Here is a 23,048-nt window from a genome sequence, read left to right as displayed (position 1 = left end):
CAAGAGCTGTGGGAAACTATAAAAGCTGTGACAAAGGAATCACTGGAATACCAGAGAAGAAAGAGGAAAAGAAAAAGAAGAAATATTTGAACCAAATATGACTCGGAATCTCCCCCAAATTAATGTCAGACACCAAATCACAGATCCAGGAAGCTCCAGGACCACCAAGTACAATAAATGTCAAATAAAGAAACAAACCCTCTACACGCTGGCATATCATATTCAAACAGCAGAAAATCAAAAATAAAGGGAAAAAAAAAAAGAAGCCAACAGATGTAGAGAATGGATTGGTGGACACAACAGAGGAAGGAGAGGGTGGGACGAATTGGGAGAGCAGCACTGACGCTATACTCTACCATCTGGAGAAGAGGCGGCCAGTGGGGCTGCTGGGTGACCCAGGGCGCGAGCAGCACTGACTCTGTACACTACCATCTGGAGAAGAGGCGGCCAGTGGGGCTGCTGCGAGACCCAGGGAGCGAGCAGCACTGACCCTGTACTCTACCATCTGGAGAAGAAGCGGCCAGTGGGGCTGCTGGGCGTCCCAGGGAGCAAGAAAACACCTTACCTATTCAGAAGTAAACAGAATGATTATACCTGACATCTCAGAAACCATGCAAACAAGGAGAGAACGGAACGAAATCGTATTGTGAGAAAATAATCACCAATCAAGGATTATATATCCTGTGGAATTATCCATAAGGAAAAGACAAAATCTTTCTCAAATAAAGAAACATCAAGGGTATCTGTTGCCACTAGACTGGCCTTGCAAGAAATGTTTCAAAAGTTCTTCAGGGAGGATATAGAAGATATGCATACATGAATGTGTGTGTGTGTGCAGGCATATGTATAAATGAAATGAAGCACAGCAAGGACACCAGGAACAAAAGAGAGAAATTAGGAATGTGAATATTTTGTTACTAGAAGGTGAGCTGTACTATCACTGACGTGGCACAATGTTATCTGAAAGTGAACTTGGACTAGTTGTAAATGCATATATATATTGTAAACTCTTAGGCAGTTACAGAAAGTAGAAAAAATATATATAACTAATATGCTAAAAAAAAGAAAATGGAATCATCTAAAATATTCAATTAAAACTCCAAAGGCAGGTCGAAGAGTATCAGAAACAGAAATAAAAAAACAAGGGTTACAACTAGAAAAGTATAACAGATATGGTAGATGTTTATCCAACAATATCAATAATCACTTCAAATGTTAATGGTCTAAATATAGGCAGAGATTGTCAGAGTGATCAAAAAATAAGATACAATTAAATGTCAACTACAAGAAACCCACTTTAAGTATAAAGACACACATATAGAGTAAAAGGATGGAGAAAGATACAGCATGCTGACACGAATCACAAAGAAGTGGGATTAGTTATATTAATGTCTGATGAAGCCAACTTTGGAACAAAGAAAATCACCATGGACAGAGGCATTACATAACGGTAAAGAGGTCAATTCTCAGAGAAGACAACAATCTTTAACATACACGTGCCTAACTGCTACTGCTAAGTCGCTTCAGTTGTGTCCAACTCTGTGCGGCCCCATAGATGGCAGCCCACCAGGCTCCCCCGTCCCTGTGCTTAGCTAGAGAGTGTCAAAGTAACTGACACAAAAAATCATGTAAACTCCAAAGAGAAACTAAGTCACTAAGTCATGTCCAACTCTTTTGTGACCACTGTGGACTTTAAGCCTGCCAGGCTCCTCTACTCATGGGATTTCCCAGGCAAGAACACTGGAGTGGGTTTCCATTTCCTTCTCCAGGGGATCTTCCTGATCAGGGATCAAATCCGCGTCTCCTGCATTGGCAAGTGGGGGTCTTTACCACTGAGACATCAAGGAAGTCCCTTGTTGGTTTACTCTATACCTAAAACAAGGTTACTGCAGACTTACAGAAGTCTTTCAAGATCTAAATTCTTGTCACTATGTCACAACAACATACCAAGAACTCCTGAACTGATACACTATGTCACCATCTGCACCAGCAGAAAAAAATCTGTGTCTGGAGTATTTTCTCTTTTGCCTCTATTGGAATCCTGAGAAAGTCCACCAGGAAAAAAAAAAAAAAAAAGAAGCAAGCAAGATGCAGCTACAAGTAAAAGAATTTCTAGAGTCACTAAATTGTTTTAAATGAGCTTCAACCATGAGGGGATCTGTATTAATTCAAGAAACACCAGAGAGCTAAGAAAATTTTGAACAAGGAAACAATCTGATCAGAGTTGGACTCTTAGGGGAAAAAAATGAATCTGCTGCCAACATGTAAAAAAATCGTTTGGGAGAGGGAAAAGAAGAAACTATAATGAGAAACTTAACATAAATCTGGAAACAAAGTAAATGAGCTACTTTGAAAGCAAATGCTGAGATGCTGTTTAATGTGTTCTCACTGGCAGGTATGCCAAGATGGTAACAGTAAATTGACCTGTTGAAGCTTCCATAACTGTAAATCCCTTAAACATAACAACTTCTACTTTGGGTAATTCTTTGAACATTCATGTTTTCAGTCTAAATGCTCAATAAATGCTAAACTTGATCATGCAACTGCAATATGAATCCGTAAGGGTCACAGAAACATAGACCTTTAATAACATCTATTTCAGTGTTTTTTTCAAATTTTACTTTTCAATGCAGAAACCCTCTACAAGTTAAATCTAATGCTAGCTACCTGGAGTTAGCACACACTTCACAGGTTGAAGGTACAGGACTTCAAGTCTCCCCTCACTTCAGACACAAGAAACAAGCCCTGGGCTTCCCAGGCCACATGCATTCTGACCAACTGGCTACAGATTCAGGGGTTTCCACTTCCCCTTGGGTTCACTGATTCACTATAACCACTTACAGAATGAAGAAAGTCACCTATAATTACAGTTTTATTATAAAATATACAAATGTCAACCAACCAAAGAAGAGATATGCACAGGGCTGGGGCTGGGAGGACCTCAAAGGCAAAGCTTCTGCACCCTCAGGACTCCTCATTCTCCTGGCACGTCACTGTGGATCACCAACCAGGAAGCTCAATGGAGGCTGGGTGTCCACGGTTTTTATTGGAGTTTCATCAAGAAGGTATTGTTGACTGAATGAGGGGCCACCTCCCGGAACTCCATCTCCAAGCCTCCTTCTCCTTTGTGGAGGTCCAGTTGATACCATGTGACTCAAAGCGCCAGCCATCTAATCACAAGATTAGTCTTTTTGGAGGGATCAGCCCCCATACTGAGTGATTTTACTAGCATAAACCAAAGGATTGTCCCAGGAACCCACCATAAATATGAAAGATGCTCCTACCACTTGGGAAATTCCAAGGATTTAAAGGTTCCCGGCCCTGGGTGATCTGGTTCGCTCTCTGGGTTGCGAAGATCCCCTGGAGAAGGGGAAGGCTACCCACTCCAGTATTCTGACCTAGAAAATTCCATGGACTGTATAGTCCGTGGGGTCGCAAAGAGTCAAACACAACTGAGCAACTTTCACTTTCACTTTTCCCTGGTGGCTCAGATAGTAAAGATTCTCTGACTGCAATGCAGGAGACCTGGGTTCAATCCCTGAGTTGGGAAGAGCCCCTGGAGAAGGAAAATGGCAACCCATTCCAGTATTCTAGCCTGGAAAATCCCATGGGCAGAGGAGCCTGGAGGGCTACAGCCCATGGGCTCTGAAAAGTCAGACACGACTGAGTGACTAACACTTTCCAGAAAACATGGACAAAGATTAGTAAAATCCTTTATTATTCAACCATTTCTAAGAAAAATTTATCTTAAAAGAAACCCAACGTGTGAAGTAAATCCAAGGGGAACTGCTCTGAGGAGTCCCAGAACCTTGTCCCATTAAACCCCCAAACCATTTGACACCCAAGAAGACTGAGTGAGTCATCCCGAACAAGATCCTCCAGTCTAACATTTACAGTCTGCAGATTCAGCATCCATAGGTCAAAACTGTCAGAAAAAGAAAAATTCCAAACGGTTCCCGAAAGCAAAACTTGAATGTGCTGTGCATTAGTGACTATTTACATGGCACTTACACTGTATTTACAACTACTGACAGCATTTACATATTACTGCTGCTGCGCTGCTAAGTCACTTCAGTCGTGTCCAACTCTGTGCGACCCCATAGACAGCAGCCCACCAGGCTCCCCCGTCCCTGGGATTCTCCAGGCAAGAACACATATTACTAGGCATTACAAATAATCTAGAGATGATTTAAAGCGGTGGTCCCCAACTTCTTTCGGACCAGGGACCAATTTCATGGAAGGCAGGGGTGGGGTGGGGTGGTGATGGTTTGGGGGTGATTTAAGCACAATACATTTATTGTGAACTTTATTTCCATTATTAATATATCAGCTCCACGTCAGATTATCAGGCATTAGAGTCCAGATGGTGGGGACCCCTGACTGAAAATATATGGGAGTATTTATCTCCTTTGGGATGAACTCAGAGGGAGGCGTACTTCTTCTTGACTCTCCTGAATACCTCGAATCTGAATTTTCCTTCCAGAATCCCTGAGGGGCTTTGGTCATGTGTGGTTCAATAAGACTGATTGAACAAGTCTCTCAAAATAACTGGAAAAGAAGGAAACATTGGCAGGAAAAGGAAAGATCTCATGTTTCCAGCAAAGCCCTCTAATGCTTTATTTTTATATACATATTTTCTAAAATATGTTCTTTTAAGATTGCAGATTTCTTTTTGTAACTAGATACTTATATCAAGCACAAGTAACTGCCAAAAAATATGCTAATTTTCGGAAATAATTGCCTAAACTTTACGATAAAAATATTTCACTTTTATTGTAGTTTCTCTAGTTTAATTATTAGTGAGTCAAGTGTAATATACTGTTTATATCAACTACTTTTATTTTTCTTCTGTTACATACATATTCATGGCCTTTGCCTATCTCTCTTTTTGTACGTCTACATAAGTGTCTTAGGGCCTCCCTTATAGCTCAGCTGGTAAAATATCTGCCTGCAATGCAGGAGACCAGGTATGATTTGACGTCATGAAGATCTCCTGGAGAAGGAAATGACAATCCACTACAGTATCCTTGCCTGGAGAATCCCATGGATAGAGAAGCCTGCAGGCCACAGTCCATAGGGTCGCAGGAGTTGGGCACGACTAAGTGACTAAACGTGTCTTATTAATTTATAAGTGTTCAGTATTTGTAAAGAATATTTTTAAAAATTTTCTATGGTAAAAACATTTTTTTCCAACTTGTAAAAAAAAAAAAAGTCTATGGGAAGATGTGCATACGTTATATGAACACATTATGCCATTTTACGAGGGACTCTGAACATCAGAAGTTCTGTGTCCACGGGAGTCCTGCAGATATTGGGGGATGACTGTACTTCATCTTAGAAAAGGAAAGCAGGCTATCACTCTGATCTGGCAGGGCACTTAGATAATTAATTCATCATTCTCACTGACTGGTAGCCAAGCAGATTTTGTAAAAGCACTTAAATCTTGAAACCTATCAGTTTATTTATTAAATAATACAATATGCTCTGTAATAGCCTATATGAGAAGAGACTCTAAAAATAAGAGAGTACATATATATGTATATGCATAACTGATTCACTTTGCTGTACAGAAACACAACACTGTAAATCAACTATATTCCAATAAGTTTTTTAAAAACAGCAAAAAATACATAATAGTTAAGCTTACTAAAACCTAACTTACTAAAATGTAAATAGTTAACTAGAAACGACAAGCTTATGTCTGATATGCTAAACATTTTCCTATGCGTAAATAGGATCAGGATCCAACTCAATCTTAACAGAGATCAGAGATGCCACTCATCTCAGAACACTAAAACTATTCACATTATTTACTGATGCTGCCTCAAGATCAAGAGCAATAGCTCAGTTCTTCTAGGCTGTAAAACAATAAACATTTTTTAAATCAGAAAAATATAAACTATCAGAGCAGTTCAACATGGATTTGTAAACAGCGACGTCAAACCTCTTCATTTTCCAAGACAAAAAAAAAGGGTTCGTGGGAAAGGGAAAAGTGACAAGCAAATATAACAGACTTGCTTCCAAAGAATTCAAAGCTTCATAATGATCTCATTTTATCCTCAGATTATCCTTACCATTATACTCAAAAACAGGAGACTGAGAAATTTGCCTAGCAGTACTCAGAAAAATCACACACTAAACCTCATCTGAGTTTCAGCAGTCTTCTCAATGGATGGAAGAACTTTTTTCTGATAAGGAGCTACTTTTGATTTTCTCAAAATTTATGACTACAAGAGATTTGGGGAGGTGCTGCCAGGATGACTGTGTACCATGTTCAGGCTATGGGAAAAAGACTCACTGAATCAGTCTGGAGATGTAAGAGTTCATCAAATCAGCCAAGGGAAAACACAAGTCCTAAAGAAGTCATCCTCTTTTGGAGATCATCAGACTCAGTTTTCCAGAAATGTTTCACCTAACTTTCCTGTCCATCCTGAGCACTGGAAATCCTATTGGCAGAGCAATCTGAAGCTCTTCTAACCAGACCAGATGGGGAAGCAGGTATCAAAGGAAAACATGAAAGTGTCTCAGAAAAGAGCCCAAGATAGAAATGAAAACCTAGACGCATCAGAAAGAATAACCTACAGAAGTAAAACAGGAACAGAAGAAACACTGAATAGAAAACCTCTTAACCCAGTGGACAGCAGACCCTTAACAGATCTGTATTCTGGGTTTTCACATTCTCCTCCCCAGTATGCGTTACAATAACTGATTCCACCTCTTAGAATCTGAGTGCGTGCATGCTAAGTCGCTTCAGTCCTTTCCAACTCTTGGCAACCTTATGGACTGTAGCCCACCAGGCTTTTCTGTTCCTGGTATTCTCCAGGCAAGAATACTGGAGTGGGCTGCCATCCCTAGAAGGCTCTAGGGGTCTTCCCAATCTATGGACAGTGCCTGCATCTCTTCTATCTCCTGCATCGGCAGATGGGTTCTTTACAACTAGCACTACCTGGAAAGCCCTACAGAGGGTGCTTATATTCCGCTAACAATTACCAATTATTTAGTATGAGTAAAGACTGAGTTGGACAACTTGCACTTGAATTCTGGTTCAGCCATTTACTAGCCCACTGATCTTTATAAAGTTAATTAAATTTGAAAGGCAGAAGCTGAGTAGCCTCCTCCAAATTGTTGTCTAACCTGATTATAAGAGGATCTGAAATGTATCCCTTGCGCAGGTACTGGGGTGAGTGCTTTACGTCCATCATCTCCTCAAAAGAGCCTTTAATGGGGATTAACGAGGAGAAAAGTACGTCAGGTCAGAGAATCCACAAACGAAAAAGCCATGGTGTAAAACCAACCAGGAAATATGCCTTGAGGAGAAATGTAGAGGCTGAAGAGACTAGGGTTAGGTCCTATATGCTATGCTGAAAAGGACAAATTCCTGTGGAAAGCTGTAGATTCACTCAACTATTTTAATCAGAGGAGCCATAAGATCACAGTTACATTTTAGAAATATCACTGCCACCTGGAAAATAACTGGGGACCTACTAGAAGCAGGGATAAGAGAGCTGCTGGAACACTCATCAGAGAGCAAGCTAAACGTGCCTGGGTGGAGGCAGTGAGGAAATAAAGGATGGGAGACATGAATGGAGGGACGGATGAATAAACTTAAGAACTATTAGAAGCACACAGACTACGGCAGCACCAGAATCCTTGAGGGCAAGTTCAGGGTACCCGGCTCACAGCAGACAGCATGTATTTCCTGTGAGAATCTACAAAATGACAATTACAGAATTTAAGAATGACATCCAGGTTCTTGACATATGTGACTACGTAAACGGAAGCACCAGTTATCAGAATAGAGGAAAAGCATACTCAAGAAGAAAAGTTTGAATGTAATTCTGAACATGCTGAATTTGAATATTCAACTCCAGTAAAGAGAATGTTGTGTGTTTTTTAAGTCCACATTCTGCACACTTACTAAGAGCCAATGCCGTACCTGCAGTTTAAACCCAAAGCCCAAGCAAGGTCTTTCCCTCACCCTAAACTGCAGGAGACCGTGATACTGACATTTATGAAAATTAAACTCGTGATTTGATACTGACTGGGCTAACAAAACATGTCCAAGATTGTAGGGTATGAACTGGACCAAAGCAGTGTGACTATGAATGCAAATGCAGTATTATAAAAACTAACACATGATGATTCGGCAGAAGCAGGGTAATGATTTCAAAGAGGTCTCTTGGGTTTCAAACCAAGATAACCAGAACATAATAAAATAAATTACATAATGAAGAAAGAACCCATCTGGAAAGATAAGCTCAGATTTCTGACATTGATTTTTTTAGGTGGTAACAGAACACCAAATAGACAGGCAAGGCCAGAGAGGGAGCAAAATATCAACAACTCATTATTTAATGAATACATATCGAGTGCTTCCTATGTACCAGGCATTGGCCCCTAAGGTACTAGGAACAGAACTGAAAATTTCTCATCCTCCAGGAGTTTATATTCTACACAGGAGACAATCAATCAATCAATCAACGGGAGGTAGCTGAGTACAATGAAGAAACACAATGGAACAAGGACACAGGGTGAAGATGGATTTTTTTTTACGGAAAGAAATTAGGGGAAGCCGCTCTTAGAAACTTATTTGAACAGTCTTGAATGACCGATGAATATCAAATCTTCAAATACTTGGGGGAAGAATGTCCTAGACAAAGAAAACAGCACAACGTAGATACCACAGCAGGAATGATCTTGGCGTACTAAGCACCAAGAAGCTTAGAATGAAAGTGTCTGGAGATCATAATATCAGAACACAGGAAGGACAGACTGTGAGCCACACTAGGAACTTGCATTTTCCAATAAGTGGCATGGGAAGGTCCTGGAAGATTCTGAGCAGGTAAATGACAGTATCTCAGACTTTTAAAAGAACATGGATCTTTGTAAATGAAAACTGATTGGAAAGGGCAAGAATGGAAGCAAAAGAAGCCGACAGCTCCTGCCACAGTCTATCAAAGAGAGAAGGATGAGCGAAGAAGTGATGACATTCTAGATATATTTTTAAAGGAGAGCCAGAAGAACTGGCTTAGAATATAGACGTGGAGGGTGAAGGAAAAGGACAATCAATGATGACTCCTAGACATCAGAGCAGAGAAGGCAATGGCATCCCACTCCAGTACTCTTGCCTGGAAAATCCCATGGACGGAGGAGCCTGGTAGGCTGCAGTCCATGGGGTCGCTAAGAGTCGGACACGACTAAGCGTCTTCACTTTCATGCATTGGAGAAGGAAATGGCAACCCACTCCAGTGTTCTTGCCTGGAGAATCCCAGGGACAGGGGAGCCTGGTGGGCTGCCATCTATGGGGTCACACAGAGTTGGACACGACTGAAGTGACTTAGCAGCAGCAGCAGACATTAGAGATGAGTGACCGTAAATATCAGCAATGCTATCTATTGAAATAGGCAAGGATGAAGGACTGAGCAGGTTTGGGGAATAATAACTGTTATTATCTTTATTTCCCATACTAACAATAAGGAAACCAAGGCACAGTATATTTAAGCAACTAAGCAAAGTTACATGGCTGGTCAGCAGCTAACCTGGGAATTGAGTTTAAGCAGTGCAGCTTCAGAGTCTCAATTCTTAACACTAAGCTAAATCACCTCGTAAGACTGCAAAGGGAAAAAATATATATATCAAAAAATAAGCTCTAGGACTGAACATTTTGAAGTCAAAAAAAAGAGAGAGAGAGAGAAAGAGAGGGAAGCCAAAAAGACTTAAAAAGAACTAAGCAGAAAGTCAGAATAAGTCTGGTGCCCTAGAAACCAAGAGAATAAAGTACATCAAAAACAGGAATGCTAAGAGATCAACAAAGAAATGGACTAGGAATTGACCAATGGATTTGGCAAAATGGGATTCACCAGGGACTTTGAAATAAAAGCTTGATGGAATGAGTTATCTTTATAATTCAAGAGTTCAAGTGAGCAAGAAATAAAACACCTGAAATGAGATGCATGTGTTCAATAAATGTTTACTGAATGTTTATTAGTGCCAGACAGTGGTCTACATGTTGGGGATACAGTGGTGAACAAACCAAACAAAAAGCTCTGTCCTCAGGGAGCATATGTTCTAATAACACATTGAGGCATTTCTTCAAAGGAAAAGTTATCTTCAGTATTTTACTTCTTTATGTAAAATGTTACGTGGTAAAATTCAGTAAATTTCTGCTTTATGGTTTCAGTTTACCAGTTTATTGATGACTAAAGCTAACGACAATTAATTTTGAAGTGGTAAAAATATATGCTAATGTTAAGTGATAAATATATCAAGTGAGTTAGTAAGAGTATATCACTGACATGCTCACTGATGGATAAAGTGAGAAGAAATAGTTATATGTATTATACATACTATATTCTGCATGCTATTCTAGCAAAAGTATTTTAAATGGGAGTCTACTGGACTCTGTCCAAGGATGATTTACTGGGAGTCTCTGGCAAGTCTTCTTAGATAACCTTTCATGATATTTTGATACATGGATCATGGGGAAAGAATTGATCCAAACATTAAAACCTAGCTTTTAAAAGGTATAATTTTCTGGGACTTCCCTGGTGGTCCAGTGGTTAGAATTCTGCTTCCACTGCCAAAGGCACAGGTTTGACAGAGAATTAAGACTCCGCCAGTCACCAGCCAGAGCAGCCAAAAACAAACAAGCAAGCAAAAAAGTAAGCTTTTCTGGAACAAAACAATGCTCCTGTACTCAAGAAGTTTACCCTAGCAAGTTCAACTGATACATTCTCAATTCAACAAACTTTAATTATGCATCTCCTCTGTAGCAACAAGTAAGAGTTAAGGAGCATAACGCAAGATACGACTACCTTTAATACGAAATAATTTAGTAAAGACAAAAAGTATTGCAGGAGGTCTGAAAAGAGTGGCAACAACAGTGGGATAGAACAATGTTTCTCAACTGGAAACTATTTTGTGCCCTCAGGGGACATTTAGCTGTGTCTGGAGATGTTTTAAATCATAGCTGTGGGTTGGGTGGGGAGAGGTCAGGGATGCTACTAAACACCCTACATTGAAAAGGACAGATACCCATGACAAAGACATTTACCTGGTCCAAACCATTTGTAGTGTCACCTATGGAAACTCCAGGTTAGGGTAATCAGGATATGATTCAGGTATGAGCTGGATGCTGAGTTGGCCTTTAATCATTAGGAGGTGCAGAAAGGTAGAAGAAACAATACAAGCAAAAGTGTAAAAGCAAGATGGAGCCTGTGTCTGAATGGGGTGGTGCAGGTACTGGGAAAGGATTTGACATTAAGAATCCAATGGAAATGCGGGTTCAAAGGGCAATGGGATATAAAGATGACTGGGTAGGTGGAAGCTCGGTTACATACAACCATGAAAACTAGATCAAGGTGATGGAAACAGAAGGAGCAGGTATTAAGAAACTGCTTTAACCATTTGCCCTGGAAATTAATGTAGTAAGTTATAAAACTGCTTGAGAGCAGCGACCACGTCTCTTATTCATCACTATCTCTTACGTCACTGAGCAGTGTCCTATAAACAGTGTGTGCTAAGTACTTATTAAGTTAAATGTTACTTCCCAATTATTTATTTATTAAATACTCCTAGTGACCTCTAAAGCTCCATCCACCGCTAAGATGCAGGACATTCATTTAAAATGTCCCAAAAAAGTTATCTTTGAGTTGATGCCTACTATCTAAAGGCACTGCAGGAGATACATGTTATTTCACTGAACCACAAACAGGATGTATTTTCCCTCTCTTTAAAGATGAGGACACCAAGACTCAAAGAACTTAAGTAACCTGCCCATGATTTCCCTCTGAGCTAGGGAGTGGCAGGGACAGGACTGAAACCTTTTCTAATCTTAACCTAAACCCTCAAGCTTCAGTGGCAGGCTATAAGTTGGGAATTAAAAAGCAAATTCAAACCTTTCATAATTAACTATGTAAACACAGAAATAGCAATTCCATAAGATCATCCTTATTTTTCTTGACTATAACAATTAGACATGGTATTTAACCTGCTTTCATTTCACACCTGTGCGCCAAGGTAGTTACTAAGTGTATTCAAATCACCCCAAAATTCTCTCAGGGAAAACTCAAACTCCTGTCATTATTACCCTCAGCCCAGGAAAACACACACATACACAGCTAACCTGTTGAATTGATATGATCAGTACTTAAAACCTGTGATTCACGAAACAATCACAAAAAAAGAGTATTTCAAATTCAGAACAAATTAGCATTTTCAGATCCCAGGTCCTATTCTACATTTAAAAGTACTGAGACCTACACTAGGAAGGCATCCCAGCGACTCAGGTCCTCAAGCGTGTTTATATTGTTGTCAAGTATTCCATCTTCATCTCTCTCCCACTATCTTTAAGAGTCTACCCTTAACCAAAGCTCTCTCCTTCCTCTCCCTCGCACAGTTATAAAACAGATTTTAAAGTCCTCTAAGGAAGCTAACCTAAAACATTATCCCAGTTCCCAACGTTTGACATGTGCCCGAGAAACCCTTTATCACACAGCTTATCATCCTACGCCAGCTGGGACTCCCCAGCTCTCGATTCTGTCCTCCCAGGAGCAATGTCCCAGCACCAGATGCCACACCAGCTGTTCCTCCGCGGCCTTCGACACCCACCTTTCCAGTTCTTTAGGAACCCACAGCCCTAGCTCCAGGCCTATTTCCCACACTCTCTCAGTCTCCCCCCTTTTTTTGTCTTCAAGAAGATGCGACAAGCCCCCAACCTCCTCCAAACCCTTACAGAAAGAGCCTCAGGAAACAGGCAGGGTTCCGCCCGGCCCGGGGGTCCAGACGGTCCGCCGGGAGCGGGCCCGCGGTCCGCCGGGGGGTGGACAGGGGGCGGCAGAAGCACTTACCGACATCCTGATCGAAGGGATTGGTGGCAAACAGAGGCATCTCCACTGCGTGCAGAGGTGTCCGCAGGGACTCCCCCTCGACACCACAGGAGTCAGGGTGCGACCTAGGAAGGAAGTCTCCTCGGGCAAAAACAGTGGCCGAGACGGACTCTCCGGGGCCCGCGACAACCCCAGCTCTCCCCGACCCGCAGCAACCGCGGCAGCGGCGGCGGCGGCGGCAAGAGCGGAGGAGCCGCGAAGGCCCCGGACGCGGAGCCTGTCGGGAATCTGGGTGCCCTGGGCTTCGCCTGTCCAGAACCTGCCCCGAACTTGCCCCGCAGAAACCGGCCCAACCCCAGAGCCCCCTCCGCCCGGACCCCCTTTGACTGGCCCCACGGAACAGTGGCAGGGATGCCTGCCTTTCCGGACTTGGCCTTGGTCCAAAGCCTCCGGAGGACTGGGTCCTCCAGGCGCGCCGAAGACGACTAACGAGCTCAAGCGTGAATCAGAGGTTGAGCAGAAAGAAAAGGGGTCGCGTCTGGGTAGAGGGAAACCCTCTTTTCCCCGTGCTCCGATGGTGGTCACAAGTTTGTGGTCCCTAGGGCGGAGGATGGAAACTCCTTTCCTCATCTAAGTAAAAGGGGTTATGAGTTCAGGTCGCTGCCCGCGGTGACAGGAAGCTTCCTCTGATTAAGTCATGTGAGCGGGCGGCTTGGCCCGAATCCCGAAGAGGGGAGTGTCAGGCGCGCGGCTCCTCGCGGAGGCTGGGGCGGCGCTGGCACCTTCCAGCGAGTCCCCGAAGGCCTGCCTGGAAGCTCTGTCGAAACCTCTTCTGGCTGGGCGTTGGCAGCTACTAGCTGTGTGATCCGCAGGCTGTTAACAGTGATTGGCAGTTGACCAAAATGGTCTGCGATAGACAACCTCCCCCCAAAAAAGCCGAGCAAAAAAAAAAAAAAGGGCTGAAAAATGGATCTAAAGTTTGATCGGTGGTTAGTAATAACTTAAACTACTTAGTAATTTTATTTATAAGTTTACTTAACAATAACAAAAACTGTTCTCTGTATCCTGTAGAAATTCTAAGGAGCATCTTCTAGATTTGTGCATCCCACTTAAGAGGAACTTGGAGCATCTTGCATGTAAATTTACCAAAATTTACCATAACTGCTGACTGCAGGATGTAAATGTTTAGAACATGTCAACAAGATGAGTGTTGTGATAGACGAAGAGTGCTTAGAAAAAAATCCATTTTGAGGTCCCGTTTTTAAAAGTGAGAAATGCAGATTAAAGTAGCGTTTAGATACATTTTTGTCAGACAAAGATGAAAAAGAACCAGGGATGTGGGGAATCGTACACTCATTGTTAAATAATTACTCTCCCAGTAGAAATATTTGAAAGTGTGTAACACAAGGTTTTAAACTGTGAATACCTCTGGACCCAACAACTTTTTGAAATTTACCCTAAAGACTTTGTTTAAAAACATGAACAAAGTTATTTATGGCAATATTGCTTATAATACCAAAGCACTGTTAACCAGAAAAATGCAGGACATTAGGGATTAGACAGATAACTTCCTTCTGGTCTCTCAGTTTCCTCATCTGTATGAAACAGGAGTGATAATCGGGTTGTAAGGATCGAATGGATTCATACAAAGGAAGCCCTTGGATACCCAGCATATCAGTTCAGTTCAGTCACTCAGTCGTGTCCGACTCTTTGCGACCCCATGAATCGCAGCACGCCAGGCCTCTCTGTCCATCACCAACTCCCGGAGTTCACTGGCTCACGTCCATCGAATCAGTGATGCCATCCAGCCATCTCATCCTCTGTCGTCCCCTTCTCCTCCTGCCCCCAATCCCTCCTAGCATCAGAGTCTTTTCCAATGAGTCAACTCTTCGCATGAGGTGGCCAAAGTACTGGAGTTTCAGCTTTAGCATCATTCCTTCCAAAGAAATCCCAGGGCTGATCTTCAGAATGGACTGGTTGGATCTCCTTGCAGTCCAAGGGACTCTCAAGAGTCTTCTCCAACACCACAGTTCAAAAGCATCAATTCTTCGGCGCTCAGCCTTCTTCACAGTCCAACTCTCACATCCATACATGACCACAAGAAAAACCATAGCCTTGACTAGACGGACCTTAGTCAGCAAAGTAATGGCTCTGCTTTTGAATATGCTATCTGGGTTGGTCGTAACTTTTCTTCCAAGGAGTAAGCATCTTTTAATTTCATGGCTGCAGTCACCATTTGCAGTGATTTTGGAGCCCCCCAAAATAAAGTCTGCCACTGTTTCCACTGTTTCCCCATCTATTTCCCATGAAGTGATGGGACCAGATGCCATGATCTTCATTTTCTGAATGTTGAGCTTTAAGCCAACTTTTTCACTATTCACATTCACTTTCATCAAGAGGCTTTTTAGTTCCTGTTCACTTTCTGCCATAAGGGTGGTGTCATCTGCATATCTGAGGTTATTGATATTTCTCCTGGCAATCTTGATTCCAGCTTGTGTTTCTTCCAGTCCAGGGTTTCTCATGATATACTCTGCATGTAAGTTAAATAAGCAGGGTGACAATATACAGCCTTGATGCACTCCTTTTCCTATTTGGAACCAGTCTGTTGTTCCATGTCCAGTTCTAACTGTTGCTTCCTGACCTGCACACAGATTTCTCAAGAGGCAGGTCAGGTGGTCTGGTATTTCCATCTCTCTCAGAATTTTCCACAGTTTATTGTGATCCACACAGTCAAAGGCTTTGGCATAGTCAATAAAGCAGAAATAGATGTTTTTCTGGAACTCTCTTGCTTTTTCCATGATCCAGCAGATGTTGGCAATTTGATCGCTAGTTCCTCTGCCTTTTCTAAAACCAGCTTGAACATCAGGAAGTTCACAGTTCACGTATTGCTGAAGCCTGGCTTGGAGAATTTTGAGCATTACTTTACTAGCATGTGAGATGAGTGCAATTGTGCGGTAGTTTGAGCATTCTTTGGCATTGCCTTTCTTTGAAATTGGAATGAAAACTGACCTTTTCCAGTCCTGTGGCCACTGCTGAGTTTTCCAAATTTGCTGGCATATTGAGTGCAGCACTTTCACGGCATCATCTTTCAGGATTTGAAAGAGCTCAACTGGAATTCCATCACCTCCACTAGCTTTGTTCGTAGTGATGCTTCCTAAGGCCCACTTGACTTCACATTCCAGGATGTCTGGCTCTAGGTGAGTGATCACACCATCATGATTATCTGGGTCGTGAAGATCTTTTTTGTACAGTTCTTCTGTGTATTCTTGCCACCTCTTCTTAATATCTTCTGCTTCTGTTAGGTCCATACCATTTCTGTTCTTTATCGAGCCCATCTTTGCATGAAATGTTCCCTTGATATGTCTAAAATTCTTCAAGATATTTCTAGTATTTCCCATTCTGTTCTTTTCCTCTATTTTTTTGCACTGATCGCTGAAGAAGTCTTTCTTATCTCTTCTTGGTATTCTTTGGAACTCTGCATTCGGATGCTTATATGTTTCCTTTCTCCTTTGCTTTTCGCCTCTCTTCTTTTCACAGCTATTTGTAAGGCCTCTCCAGACAGCCATTTTGCTTTTTTGCATTTCTTTTACCTGGGGATGGTCTTGATCCCTGTCTCCTGTACAATGTCAGGAACCTCATTCCATAGTTCATCAGGCACTCTATCTATCAGATCTAGGCCCTTAAATCTATTTTTCACTTCTACTGCATAATCATAAAGGATTTGATTTAGGTCATACCTGAATGGTCTAGCGGTTTTCCCTACTTTCTTCAATTTAAGCCTGAATTTGGTAATAAGGAGTTCATGATCTGAGCCACAGTCAGCTCCTGGTCTTGTTTTTGTTGCCTGTATAGAGCTTCTCCATCTTTGGATGCAAAGAATGTAATCAATCTGATTTCTGTGTTGACCATCTGGTGATGCCCATGTGTAGAGTCTTCTCTTGTATTGTTGGCAGAGGGTGTTTGCTATGACCAGTGCATTCTCTTGGGAAAACTCTATTAGTCTTTGTCCTGCTTCATTCCGCATTCCAACGCCAAATTTGCCTGTTCCTCCAGGTGTTTCTTGACTTCCTACTTTTGCATTCCAGTCCCCTATAATGAAAAGGACATCTTTTTTGGGTGTTAGTTCTAAAAGGTCTTGTAGGTCTTCATAGAACCGTTCAACTTCAGCTTCTTCAGCGTTACTGGTTGGGGCATAGACTTGGATTACTGTGATACTGAATAGTTTGCCTTGGAAACAAACAGATCATTCTGTCGTTTTGAGATTGCATCCAAGTACTGCATTTCGGACTCTTTTGTTGACCATGATGGCTACTCCATTTCTTCTGAGGGATTCCTGCCCTCAGTAGTAGATATAATGGTCATCTGAGTTGAATTCACCCATTCCAGTCCATTTTAGTTCACTGATTCCTAGAATGTCGACATTCACTCTTGCCATCTCTTGTTTGACCACTTCCAATTTGCCTTGATTCATGGACCTGACATTCCAGGTTCCTATGCAATATTGCTCTTTACCCAGCATATAGTAAGCACTAAATAAGTGTAAGTAATCATTTTAATTCGTATTGATCATAGTACACAGTCTAAAAATTCTCCAAAAGTGTTAATGCAGATCTGTGTTTATACAGAATGACATCTAAGTATATTCCTTTTAAAAAGTCACTTATAAAACCATATAGGATTATGCAGTACCCCAAATTTTCAGTTTAAAAGGACATACGTGAGAATACTTTGATTATCTGTGAATTGTAAGATTTGTGATGATATTTTGTTCTTAGGCAGTTTATATTTTACAAATGTTTTAATGCTTTGTTACAAATATATGAGCTATGTTTCTTTGAAAAGCAGAAAAATGGTTAACACAACTGTGTAAAAAATGTAGTATGTTAGTCCCACCCATTCTTTACAGTTTTAGGAGCCAATACCAAGGCTTGCTTCTGTTTCCTTATGACAAATATAAAATTCTTCCAAAACATCACTGTTAATCAGTGAAGTGGAAAATTCTCTCTGAAAAACCAGTTTTTGATGACTGGACTGACAGGATCAGGTGACAACTTGTCTACCTCAAGTTCCCAAACGTTCGTGTGGCTGGGACACATTAATCATAATTGCCCTGTATCAGAGCCAGATATTTATGAAGAAGCATTTGGATGTGCTTTGTGCGTCACTGAAGAACTCTGTTGCCAGCAGTAAGCTAGTGAGCAAATTGTTCAAGCCTTGCTCTTCAGTATGTGTGCTCTAGAAATACTAAAGTAAAATAACACACCTAATAATCATTATAGAATTATACATGTATTCTGACCTGGAAGAATGCTGTTAGCCATTTGAGGACTTTATGATTAATAGGATATGGAAGCATTTTTAATATTATTTAACAAAACCAAATAGAAAAAGTGAAAGTGGTTTGTATTTTAAAGCTGCCTTTCCATGATTATCCCTTAAAACATTGAAACTACATGAGTTTCACTTTGACTTTTAGCATAGTTTTTAAAACATTGTAGTGACACATTCAGGGGGTTCCCTGGTGGCTCAGTGGTAAAGAATCCACCTGCAATGCAGTAGAGACAGGAGATGCAGTTTTAATCCCTGGGTCAGGAAGATACCCTGGATAACTCCAGTATTCTTGCCTGGAAAATCCCATGGACAGAGGAGGTTGGTGGGCTACAGTCCATGGAGTCACAGAGTCAGACAGGACTGGGCACCAGACAAAAAGAAACATTCAAGTGTTTCCGTAATATGTGTTTACTAGATTCTGTGGTTAATTTTGATATATTATTCCCTTTTTATTTTTTGGTTTGATTTTGAAAAAAAAAAGAAGACACCTCCATGCAAATAGAGTTACTCCAGGAAAAATCTGTAATTTTAAGGTTAAAAAAAAAAATCCCAGCAACCTTACTAACAGTACTTTAGTTCACACTCCTATCATCTTTTAGATGATTTATTACATTTATCTCCTGCTATGTTTTTCTCCTTTCCTACTGCTGTGGACTGAATCATGTCCCCACAAAATTCATATGTTAAAGTCCTAACTACCAATGTGATAACGTTTAGAGATTGAGCCTTTGGTAGATAATTGCTGCTGCTAAATCACTTTAGTCGTGTCCGACTCTGTGACCCCATAGATGGCAGCCCACCAGGCTCCTCTGTCCACAGGATTCTCTAGGCAAGAATACTGGATTGGGTTGCCATTTCCTTCTCTGGGTAGATAAGTAAGTAAGTAAGTAAAGTCACTCAGTCGTGTCCGACTCTTTGTGACCCCGTGGACTGCAGCCCACCAGGCTCCTCAGTCCATGGGATTCTCCAGGCAAGAATACTGGAGTGGGTTGCCATTTCCTTCTCCAGGGGATCTTCCTGACCCAGGGATCAAACCCGGGTCTCCCGCATTGGAGGCAGACGCTTTAACCTCTGAGCCACCAGGGAAGCCTTTATATGGGACACGAGGGTGGGGCCCTTGTGATCGGATTAGTGCCATTATAAGAACAGACACCAGAGACCTTACTCTCTCTCCTCTCCTCTGCCGTGTGAGGATGCAGTGAGAAGGCAGCTGTGTCTGCAAGCCAGAAAGAGAGTGCTCCCCAAAACCGGATCATGCTGGTACCCTGATCTCAGATTTTCAGTCTCCAGAACTGTTTTTAAAAAATCTCTTTAAGCCCCTAGCCTAAGATATTTTCTTATAACAGCTGAGTAAATACACCTACATTTCTCCATACCCCTGCTGGAATGATTTTTCTAAAACAAAAATCTGATTATGTTATTCCTTTAAAGTTATCACATGGTTCTTCAGTCAGCCATTTAATAAATATTTATTAACTCCTTATGTGTACCAAGTACCATACTAGATGCTGGAAAAACAGAGATTAAATTTCTTTTATAGAGTATAGCTGATGGGGAATGCGTCATTAAATAAATAATTAAGTCCTAATTCCTTAGTATTACATTCTTATAGAACTGGCCCCTGAAAATCTCATTTTTTAAAAGCTAGTTTCTCAAACCCTCTACTTTAAGTCTTTCAGATTCCCCCATACTTTCCATGTCTTCAAACAAGCAATTCTTTCTACTTTCCTGCTCTGATTCTATACCTTCTCTAAATCTCCACTCGAATTCCAATTCTGAACTGTAATAGGCATGTAGTAAGTATTTGTTAGTTAGTTGATTATTGACCATTTCTATCATAGCACTTAATGCTATTATATTAAGTGTCTTTTACGATATAAAAATCACCCCAAAGTTTCTGACCTAGGACAACAATAATCATTTCTTTTGCTTGCAAATAAAAAACTTGGACAGAACTCTGTGGGCATAGCTTGCCTGTTTTCCATACAAGGTCAGTAAGAGGGGCTCAAGGCTGGGATCACTCACCGGAACTACAGTCTTTTGAAAGCTTGCACACTTACATGACTGGTGGTTGACGCTGGCAATTGGCTGGGTCATTGGGGCTGTTGGCCGGAACACCTGCAGGGGACCTCCCGTGTGTTAGCACGTTGGACTGAGCATTGTAAGAGGCAGGAAAATGAAACTCCCAGTTTCTAAAGACCTGAACTAGAAAGTAGGCATAGCAGTGCTTCTGTCATATTCCACTGAACAAGCAATTGCAGCATCTACACTCAAGCGGAAAGGAAATAAAACCCACCTCTCCATGGAAAGAGTATTAAATAATTTGGGGGCCATATTTGAAAGCTGCCACACTATTGTAACTTTTTACTTGTTTCCATAGCATTGGCCTGACTCTCTTATCTCTGGGTTCCCAGGCTTTCAACAATAGGTGTTCCATAAACATTTGTTAAATGTAATAAATAAAATAAGTCATGATTAAATTGGTACACTGCCATTAGCAGCCATGAGGGAGTAACAGGCTCCAGCCTTACCTTTTCACCAAAACCAAGTAAAACTCTGGACAAAATATATGAAAAAAGTGATTGCAGACCTGAAACAGCAGTCTGTGATCCCAAGGAGAAAAAAACAAGCAATGAGCCCTATGATTGCCACAGCCTTCTGTCTAGAGTCAGTTTCTGATTATGCCCAGGGAGGGAAAACCCCAAAATTACCAAATGGGATAATGAACAACACTTTACAAAGATAAAGGCATAAAGTCACTAGAAGACGTAATAATATCCAATGTGTTTAACCTAAAGACTGAACTGGAAAAAGAGGAAGCAAGATTTACAGGACTGACAGAAGAAATAGATACATCCAGAGTTTTGTTATCTATTTTAATACTCCTCTCTCAGGTAAAGATAGAGCAAATAGAAAATTAGTAATTACATAGAAGACAAAGAGCCCTCTCAACCAACTTGACCAAATTGACATTTGTGATGGCCCCACCCAAACACTGCAAGCCAAACATTCTTGTCAAAAAGTAGATAAGCACAGTAACAAAGACAGACAATATGCTGGCTGTATAACTTGACTCAAAACAGTTTAAAGGATAAAATTAAGTAGATTGTTTCCTTGACTAAAACAATTACCTTAGAAAGGTAACAGAAAGCTCTCCGAAATTTTTCAATTTATGTAAGGATTAAACAATATAGTTCTAAATAATCTGAGTCAAAGGAAAATCAGAGACTATTTTGAACTAGTTGAAAGTGAAAACAACCAATCAACATTTGTGAGATGCAATTAAAGTAATGCTTAGAGGAAATACTTTAAGCATTAGATATTAGAAAAGAAACTCTAACATCAATGAGCTAAGCTCCTACCTTAAGAAAATAGAATTCAAATAGAAAAGGGAAATAATAAAGATAAAACCAGAAATCAATAAAATCAAAATTCAACCTTCTTAAAAGTCAAAATTGATAGCACTCTACCTAGATCAAAAGATTAATAAGAGGAAACAAATAACCAGTATCAACAATTAAAGAAGCATCATGACTATAGATCCTGTAATTAAAACATTACAAAAAACATTCATAAAGGAATATTCTTTTAAGAATCTTTAGGCTGATAAATTTGATAACATCAGTTCAGTCACTCAGTCGTGTCTGACTCTTTGTGACCCCATGAACTGCAACACACCAGGCCTCCCTGTCCATCACCAACTCCCAGGGTCTACTCAAACACATGTCCATTGAGGCAGTGATGCTATCTAACCATCTCATCCTCTGTCATCCCCTTCTCCTCCTGCTTTCAATCTTTCCCAGCATCAGGGTCTTTTCCAATGAATCAGTTCTTCGCATCAGATGGCCAAAGTATTGGAGTTTCAACTTCAGCATCAGTCCTTCCAAAGATTATTCAGGACTGATTTCCTTTAGGATTGACTGGTTGGATCTCCTCGCAGTCCAAGGGACTCTCAAGAGTCTTCTCCAAAACCACAGCTCAAAAGCATCAATTCTTCAGCTCTCAGCTCTCTTTACAGTCCAACTCCCACACTCCCATACATGACTACTGGTAAAATAGCATTGACCAAATGGACCTTTGTTGGCAAAGTAATGTCTCTGCTTTTTAATATGCTGTCTAGGTTGGTCATAACTTGTCTTCCAAGGAGTAAGCATCACACATATTTATATATATATATATATATATATGTATATATATATATAAAAAATACATATTATTTATATTTTATACATATATATCAATGTGTGTGCTTAGTCACTCAATTGTAACTCTTTGTGACCCCATGGACTGTAGTCCGCTCATCTCCTCTGTCCATGGGGATTCTCCAGGCAAGAATACTGGAGTGGGTTGCCATACCCTTCTGCAGGTGATCTTCCCAACCCAGGGATCAAACCCAGGTCTTCCACATTGCAGGTGGATTTTTTTACCTTCTGAGCCATATGTGTATATATATATATATATATATATATATATCCCATATATATATATCAGTACCAAAAATTAAATTATTAATTACACTCTACAAAAATCTCTAGGGCCATGAGTTCAATTGTTAATTCTATCAAACTTCTAAGGAAGAAATAATATCAAACATTTACAAAATCTTTTAGAAAATACAACAAATGAGAACAATTTCCTAATTATTGTATGAGACCAAAAGCATCCTGACACCAAAATCAGATGTTATAATTATCAAAATTATTCTAGAATATAATATTTTAAAATATAAAATTATATTAAATAATACCTTTATTAATAGAAATATAACAATCCTTAAAAAATAAATTTATAGGAATATGAAGAGAATACATCATGACCAAGTAGTGTATCCCAGGACTATAAAGTTACTTTAGTATTTGAAGATCAATCAACATAGTTCACCATACTAAC

General features: G+C 40.6%; 1 protein-coding gene across 6 annotated transcripts in view; it reads right to left on the bottom strand.

Annotated features, from left to right (window-relative positions):
- The window catches only part of STAM (signal transducing adaptor molecule), a 65,776-nt gene extending 52,115 nt beyond the window's left edge, over positions 1-13,661 (bottom strand). For 4 of the 6 annotated variants that reach the window (XR_011248129.1, XM_069547595.1, XM_069547597.1 and 1 more), the window contains exon 1: positions 12,849-13,661. Coding sequence is in view for 3 of the 6 variants with exons in the window: in XM_069547595.1 (XP_069403696.1) it covers positions 12,849-12,888 (40 nt within the window). In the remaining 3 variants the exon portion in view is untranslated. The remainder of the gene's footprint in view (positions 1-12,848) is intronic. The other 2 variants (XM_069547598.1, XM_069547599.1) reach the window with 2 other exon arrangements.
- Between the last annotated feature and the right edge of the window lie 9,387 nt (positions 13,662-23,048).

The sequence above is a fragment of the Ovis canadensis genome, chromosome 13 (assembly GCF_042477335.2).
Source record: "Ovis canadensis isolate MfBH-ARS-UI-01 breed Bighorn chromosome 13, ARS-UI_OviCan_v2, whole genome shotgun sequence".
NCBI classification, from domain to species: domain Eukaryota; kingdom Metazoa; phylum Chordata; class Mammalia; order Artiodactyla; family Bovidae; genus Ovis; species Ovis canadensis.
Note: the sequence above shows the minus strand (reverse complement) of the source record. Positions and strands in the feature narration are given on the sequence as shown.